General features: G+C 51.0%; 1 protein-coding gene across 1 annotated transcript; it reads right to left on the minus strand.

Annotated features, from left to right (window-relative positions):
• Positions 1-541: 541 nt before the first annotated feature.
• On the minus strand, positions 542-6,078 carry LOC311162968 (myelin protein zero-like protein 2). Its single transcript, XM_084221605.1, has 6 exons — positions 5,783-6,078; positions 4,261-4,427; positions 3,515-3,725; positions 2,490-2,634; positions 1,923-2,010; positions 542-1,425 (listed from the first exon to the last, which is right to left on the minus strand). Exons 1-5 carry the CDS (start codon positions 5,829-5,831, stop codon positions 1,950-1,952), a joined length of 633 nt encoding a protein of 210 aa, XP_084077731.1. The 5' UTR covers positions 5,832-6,078; the 3' UTR covers positions 542-1,425; positions 1,923-1,949.
• Between the last annotated feature and the right edge of the window lie 1,682 nt (positions 6,079-7,760).

Here is a 7,760-nt window from a genome sequence, read left to right on the forward strand (position 1 = left end):
GAGCTGACAAGCTTTAGGGATGCAATAAATCAAGATGTTGATGTGTGTCTATGTGTATGTTGCTAACTGGGCTAAACACCCGAGGTTTATATGTCCTAGAGTTGAACTATCTTGGTTATAATACCAAAAATGACACCTACAGGTCAAAAAGAGCCCAGGCAGGTGAAGGGCCTGCTCCTGAGCAGGGGTAGAAGTGGGTCGGGGTGACATAACCTGTATGGGAATTAATAACCCATTGTAAGAGATGGGCTGGACTTGGAGAGTTACTAACTCTGAATTCTGTGCACAAAAAATGCTGGTAAAAGTCCAGTGGGATGTGCTGGATTTGTGGAACACCACCAAGCACCCAGGCTTGAGCTCCTCTGAAATGTCTCCCTGAAGTATTTCATTATTGGGTTGTTGCAATGGGGTAACAAATCCCATTTTGGGGACAAACAGTGCAGATCTGCTCATTTGAGGTGTCAGGGGCCCACAGGTCACAGCCCCACTCCACACCAGCACAGCTCTCAGCAAGGTGCCTTTATTTACAACACAGGTGAGTGCAAATGAGAACAGCCAGGGAAGAGCCAGGGAACGCCGGCACTTCACAGGTTATAAAGCCATAAAGACACTCCACAGACAAACAGGCCAATGCTGTGATTTGGGGCTGGGTAAATACTGTAACAGGATCCCTTTGGGGCTGCTTCCACACCCTCAGAACTCCCTGGGTTCCAGTTTGGGGAACAGGGGGAGCACTGGGATAGTGAGAGTGGGAATGGGAACAGGGGGAGCACTGGGATAGTGAGAGTGGGAATGGGAACAGGAACAGGGGAAGCACTGGGACAGTGAGAGTGGGACTGGGAGCAGGGGGAGCTGCTGAACCCAGGCAGAAAACTCGCCTCAACTCCCAGATTCTCCCAAAGCTGCCAGAGAAGGATGTGCAAAGCACCCTGGCTGGTGACTGTCATCCCTGATCACAACCAGCACACCTTGCCCAGCTCCAACTCTGTCCATCCAAAGTAGGAAAGGGATTCCAAGGATGTTTGTTGAACCAGCTGAGACCTCACTGCTCAGTCTTCCTTCTCAGGATGCCAGGGAGGAGTCTCAGGGGATGAAACCAGGGCAGCACGAAGGCACGTTGTGGTTCTAAGGTGCAGGAGTGCATCTGCTCAAACACCTCCCAGCCCTCTGTTCAGTCAGTCTTGGCACTTCCAGAGAAGCTCCCATTCCACAGGTGAGAAGATGAAGGGAAGTTCTTTGTTCATGGGGCAAGATCCTCCTGCTTTGCCTCACTGAAGGGAATTCACAGCTCATGTAAAGTCACCCTCTTTCCATGCAAGACTTTCAGGTTGAGCAGAGCCCCACACCGGCAGCGTGGGGCGTCTGTAATCCAGCTTTGTTCTAACACCCCAAATTACAAGCTTTCACCAGCTGCTTTGGAAGCACCTGAGAAGAAAGATTGTAAGAAAAACAAACATCCATTACTCAGGGTTATTGTCAAAAGCCAAAATAATAGAGGCAACTGCTGACCTCACAACCTGTGGGTAAAATTTGTGCTGACACGCTTAAGCGAAGACAATGAATATGGAAACAGTGCCAGACTTCCTGCTGCAATTTTAAAACAATAAAGGTTAAAGTAATCAAAAAGCAGATTCCAAACTGACAAAAGGAAAGTAATTCATTCCTCTTCATCTACAAAGCAGGAATGCCATGAAAAGCAGCAACAATGGCTTTCCTACAAATGCTCCTCAACACCAGGGTGGAGGAATCTCTTGTACATTAAAGAGGCTGTGATTGTTCAGCTGTCTCTGAAGGATCCTCAACAGCAAAATGTGACTGTGTCTTCAGTTCTGACTGTGAACAGCAGGGAAACACCCGAGGGAATGTCTTGGAGAGTCCACAGGAGCACTGAGACATTAATTAGAGAGGGTTTGGATGGGTACCTGCATTGTGCACACCAGCAAAGACCTTTAATCTTCCAAAGGAATGGGTTCCTTTTCTTCCCCCATCTTCAGGCTCTCCTTTTCTTTACTGTTATAAAAATGGGAGGAAAAAAAGAGAAGAAAAGCCCAAATCAGTGCCAGGCAGAGCAGCAGGATGCCTGAGACACACACAGCACACCCAAGGTGACATGGTGAGCGTGACACACGCGTGGTGACCGCAGCTCAGGGGACAGGGTGGTCATCTGCCCTCCACCACCAGGGCAGCTGCATCCTTCTGAGTGAGGAGCCACTGAGAAGGGCAAGAGCCCGATGAGGACTCCAGAGCTGGTCCATCCTGGGGCTCTGTTCTGCCTGCATGCAGCCAGGTATGGCTAATTGCGTTGGCAGTTTGCATCGGGGGTGCCCCGTGCAGGGTCCCAGCCAAGAACTCAGGAGGTCCATGGAGATAAAGGCCAAGAATTCAGGAGGGCCATGTAGATAAAGGCCAAGATTTCAGGAAGGCCATGATTTCAGGGCTGTGGAGGTAAGCTGGCCGAGCTGTTCCAGGAGCCCCCTGCCCTCGCTCACCGCTCGGTGCCCGCCGCCTCCAGCCTCCTGTCTCGCGCCTTCCTGCGGCGCTGCCGGCAGAGGATCACGGCTGTCACCACGATGATCATCAGCCCAGAGGCAGAGCCGATGGCCACGGCCAGGAAATGGATTTCTGAGAAGCTCACTGCGTGGGGAGAGACAGGGGAGTGAAGCACAGGAGGGGCGAGGCTGGGATGCTGTGTCTGGGAATAAAACCTCAGGCTCCTCTTTTCCCCTCATAGTTTCTACTTGTGAAAAAGGCCAATCACTTGTTTTTAAAAGTTTTAAAGTTTAATAGTAGTAAAATGGTTTCAAAAATGGCAATATAATTAGAGTAATAAAAATTTGGACAATTAGGATTCGGACAATACGAGACAATAGAAACAAAGAGTTATGGACAGTCTGGGTGCCTTTTCTGGGCAAAATAAGCCCGAAACGTTAACAGAGGATGAACCCTTAAAAGCAGCAGCCTGTTGCATATTCACACACCTCACACATGGTGCATCAATTCCATTCACACACAGGATTCTGGCTGGGCAGTACCAGCTTCTTCCCCTGAATCCTAACACAATCTTCAGGGCGGAGTGAGGGAGGAAGAAGTTCTTTCTTCTGATAATGGGGCAATAAATTCTTTTTCTCTGAAAGATTCAGGTGTCCTGTGGCTGCTAGCTCGGTGCAAGTACCTCATTCCTCTCTTTATAAGAAGTATCTTACACAGCATAGTTTCTATTTTAACATTATAACCTAAAACTATATATAACCTAAAACTCATAACCTAATCACACCTAATAACCTTATAACCTTATTCACTTATAACCTGAAACCGTATTTAACACGCTACTTAATAGAATTAACACAGCATCGCTTTCTAACACAACACATACAATATTCATTTGAATATTTGCAAAAAGCCAATCATAAAATACCCATTTTTCACAACTTACAAGCCCTTTTCTCCCACCTTTTTCCCAGAAGGTCATTCTGCTTAAACCCACACAACCTCTGGGGGGTTCTTGGCCTCTCACCTTTCTGCACAACCCGGAGCCGCACCTCCCCGATGGTGCCATAGACGTCTGGCCAGTTTGTCACCTGGCAGGTGAAGGTCCCATTGTCACTGGGCTTCAGGTTCCAGACCATGATGGAAACGTCCTGGCGCTCAATGTTGCCATCCCAGGTGACTCTGTCCTTAAACCTTCCCGCGGGGGGCTGGTAGGGCTCCTTCAGGTAGTAAAACACCTGCAAAAGCCACAGGAACATCCAATGGCCTGGGCTGGAAGGGACCTGGGAGAGTCCTGAAGTCTCCTCAGGTGCAGGATGTCACTTAAGACAGAGTCAACTGTGGTTGAGCAGGCCCAGCTTTGTAAAGCCACAAATATTTTAACCCTGACCACCCAAAACGAAACATGAGATTGTTTTTTAGGCAGGGTCTATAAACAGGACTTGGATTAATCACTGCAAGTGACGGAGGCCCAGATGTACTTGTGGGTTTGGGGTGTGTCTGTACCCATTCACTGCTCACCCAGTGCTGGGTTTTGGGGTGAGGGGAACCCCTGGAAGGGAGCACAGGGATCTCACTCACTGCTCACCCAGTCCCTGGAAAGGAGCACAGGGATCTCACTCACTGCTCACCCAGTCCCTGGAAAGGAGCACAGGGATCTCACTCACTGCTCACCCAGCCCCTGGAAGGGAGCACAGGGATCTCACTGCTCACCCAGTGCTGGGTTTTGGGGTGAGGGGAACCCCTGGAAGGGAGCACAGGGATCTCACTCACCGGCTCGTGGGCGCTCAGGTCCTCGGGCTGGAAGTTCCAGCTCACTGACAGCTGCGGGCTCACGGGGCTGCTGCTGGAGAAGGTGCATTTCAGCCGCTGGTTGGTGCCGTTCACGGCCACCACCTCCTTGGCAGTGTGAACTTCCACCGCCGCCGCCAGCCAGAGTGCTGCGGGGCAAACACAGGGGGCAATCACTGTCAGGAGTGAGCTCATCCCGGCTCTTATCGGCCTTGGATCCCCGGAGCCTTATCTGCGCTGGCACGGGATCACCTGAGTGTCTCAGGCATTCCAAGGGGGGGATCCTGCTGATTTATTCAGAAAGACCCTTTCAAACTGGACTGAACCCACCCACTAATTGCTATTTTCCCACGCTAGAACTTCCCTTTCTACACTTTCTACTCCGTGCACACTGCGGTGAAACTGCTCCTACTGGTATATCCAGAGCCAGTGTTAGAGGCTTTCTAGCCCAGCTGGGCAACTGCAGGTAAATTCAGTCAGGGTGAAGAGTTCTAGGGGAAATCCCCAAGGTAAACGTGGATCTGTTTTTCTAAGAAACATCCCCACAACCACCATGGCTGCTGCTTTAAAAATAAGTGAGCCTTGCTCACTCGATGCTCGCCTGGAAGAGGGACAACTAGCAGGAGGGACAGCAAGGAAAAGAGAGAGGGAGAGTGAAAAGTAAGAAAAATTAATAGTTTGCTGGTGAAGGAAATAGAGAATATCAATATTCTTTCACATTAGGAAGATAACTCACCCCAGCGTGATTCAAGCCCCCAAAAAAGCTTTTCTAGGGTTTTAAAATATAGCTTCAAAATAAAGATGTATTTGGAAGTAATTAATGACTAACTTCCTTCCAAATAACTCCTTATCTCAAAGGGAAAAAGACTTGGGATGCCAAAGCATTGAGAGTATTCAGACGTGAAAAACCTCATTGGCAGAGATCACGTTGCACATACATGGATTCGGTGCCAAATCTTTTCGTTTTAAACTCCTTGAAAAGAACTAAGCGAGAAATAAAATACTTTTTTCTCAAGGCAGATTTCATCCGTGTGCTGGGGCATTTGGGAAAGGAGGATATGTTATTATTAAAATCCAGGTGTTTTGATACAAAGCACTGAAAATTCAGGCGAGTTTCGCGTCAGTCTGGAACCTTTGCTGTGTAAAGGATCTGAAGCCGGAGCTCCTGGACAATCCCCGACTGTTTAGGAACAAAGGTAGCAAAAAGAAAAAAAAAAGAAAGAAAGGCTGGGAGCTGGGAGTAAAGTTCAGATTCCTGGCAGGAGAGAAAAAAAGAAAAAGACGTTGAAAGCGGAGCTGAGAAGGAAATCAGTGGAGATCGGTGCGCTTCCTCCGGAATACGCCCAAACCTGTTGGGGAAGAAACTCAACCGCTTCGTGCCACTTCCAGCCAACCCCGCGCAGGAAGAATCGCAGCAAGGACGGGGGAAAGCCTCAGCCTGGGGATAATTTCAGGGATGGGAAGAGGGGAGCGAGGGCAGCTCAGCGGGGACAGGTTTCCTTACCTCGGAGCTGCGCCCCAAGGACGAGCGCAGCGCCCAGCCAGGTGCGCATCGGGGAGACAAATCCGGGCTGCAAAGGCAAATCCGCTCCGGCTTCTCGGTGAGCGGGTAAAAGATGAGATTCTCGAAGTCTTCCCAGCACGACGGGGCAGGTTCCTTGTCCCCAGCTCGGCCTGCCGGGGGGGGAAGGCGAGCGCTCCCCGGGCCGAGTCAGGGCGCGCTCCTTGCCAAGGTGCGCCCGGCCCCTCCTGCTCGCTCCTGCCGTAAATCAGCGATTCCCAAGGTAAGATTAATTTCTTCTCCCTCCCATATTCCCCTGCTCTTTGGTGTTGCAATCATTCCTCCTCCCAGCCGCCGCTCGAAACCACTCCCCTCTTGTGGGAGGTAAAGGAACATTTGCCTGGAGGTGTTCATAGGTGGCTCGAAAGAACGAGGGCCTTTTGTTCGGCAAAAAGCCTGCAAACGATCCCGAACAGAGCAGCCCAGAACGGGCAATCCGGGGCCGCAGCCCGGGCCCTCACCCAGAGGATGGAAGCGTCCCACCGAGCACAGACACCTACCCGAAAGCGACTGGAATGTTTCTTGGTTGTAGCCAATTCCCAAGCTTGGGAAGTTCTGGGAAAAATCAGATGGGGAACGGGTCCAGCCCGGCCATATTCCAGCTAGTGAGGAATTCCCTGGGACACAAAACATTCCGCGGTCGGCACGTGGCCGTTGTGAGAGTGTGAAAGCTGTCAGAGCCTGTGTGTCGGCAAAATGAGGATGTTTGCACTCGAGGGCCATAAATCAGCGGAGCGGCAGCGCCTGTTCACCGTCCCGTGCCAGAAGTCATCCCAGGTCACCGATTCCAGTTGTGCCTGGTGCCGATCTCCTCCGCAGGGGTGCGAGGGGAGCGTGCCCCAACCTCTGCGTGTTTGGGGGGTTCCCTTCAGCGATTTGGCGATGGAAAAACAGCGCTGAGGCCGTCATCTCCCTGGATTGTCCCCAGAACAGAGCAGGGAGTCCTGTGTGTGCGAACACACCCCTGCTAACGCCTCCGGGACACCAAGGATCCCCATTTTCCGGGAATTATTTATCCCGCGTTAGCCCTTCACCGCTTCATGTCCCCGGATTTCCAGTCAGTTACAATTCCAGCACACCGCCTCCTTTTGTTCTCTCCCACCGTGAATATTTATCACTCCGGGGCTTTGTTCAGGTTGTGTTTAACGTTTAGCAGCCAATTTGCTGCCACTTCCCGATCCCGTTTCTGCACAGGGCTCGGAACAGCCCCTTTGCCTGCAGACTTTTGCTAATATTCATCCTTTTACGAAACGCGTGGACTCCAACTTTTTAGAGAAGACCACGTCCCTGGCACACTCACCAGTGACCTAAATTCTCTGATGTTCAGCCTGGAAACATAAACAAGGAGAAGACAGCCCTGGCGGCCGGAGAGAGCCCCGCAATGAAGGAAATGGGGCACAGCAGCATCCCCCCCGTCCGTGCCAGCATCCCCGCGGGCAGCAGAGCCCGGAGCGGCTCCGTGCGTGCCCCGAGCCCCGGCCGGGAGGGACCGAGCCCCGGCCGGGAGGGACCGAGCCCGGTGCGGCGCTGGCCGGGCCGGGAGCCCCCTCTAGCGGGGCCGGAGCAGCGCCCGAGCGGGATTGCATCCCCAAAATGCTGCTGGGATAGGGCTGAGTGCAGGGCGGGGTGTCACAGACATGTTTTATGAAAAATCCTTTCTTTAGGATTTTTGTCTCTTGAAAAGCTGAGAAGCCTCAAGAGCAAAATGTAAACAATAACGATCTGTTGCTGTAGAGTGCAACAAGTGTATATTTGATTAGTTTCAAGGAGTTGTGTTTAATTAACAGCTAATCACGGTCTAGCTGTCTCTCTCTGTAGTTAGACACAAGATTTTGTAATCATTCTGTTTTTCTCTTTTGCTTTCAAGCTTTCTAATGAAACCTTTTCTTCTATTATTTTAGTATAGTTTTAATATAATAGA

This window comes from Fringilla coelebs, assembly GCF_963513975.1.
Source record: "Fringilla coelebs genome assembly, chromosome: 25".
In the NCBI taxonomy this organism is placed as follows: Eukaryota; Metazoa; Chordata; class Aves; order Passeriformes; family Fringillidae; genus Fringilla; species Fringilla coelebs.

Coding starts and splice junctions, on each gene's coding strand:
- LOC311162968 (XM_084221605.1), bottom strand. CDS start 5,831: ATGCGCACCTGGCTGGGCGCTGCGCTCGTCCTTGGGGCGCAGCTCCGA. Junction 4,428..5,782: donor CCTTGGGGCGCAGCTCCGAG/GTAAGGAAACCT, acceptor TTTGCCCCGCAG/CACTCTGGCTGGCGGCGGCG. Junction 2,011..2,489: donor GAGGCGGCGGGCACCGAGCG/GTGAGCGAGGGC, acceptor TTTTTATAACAG/TAAAGAAAAGGAGAGCCTGA.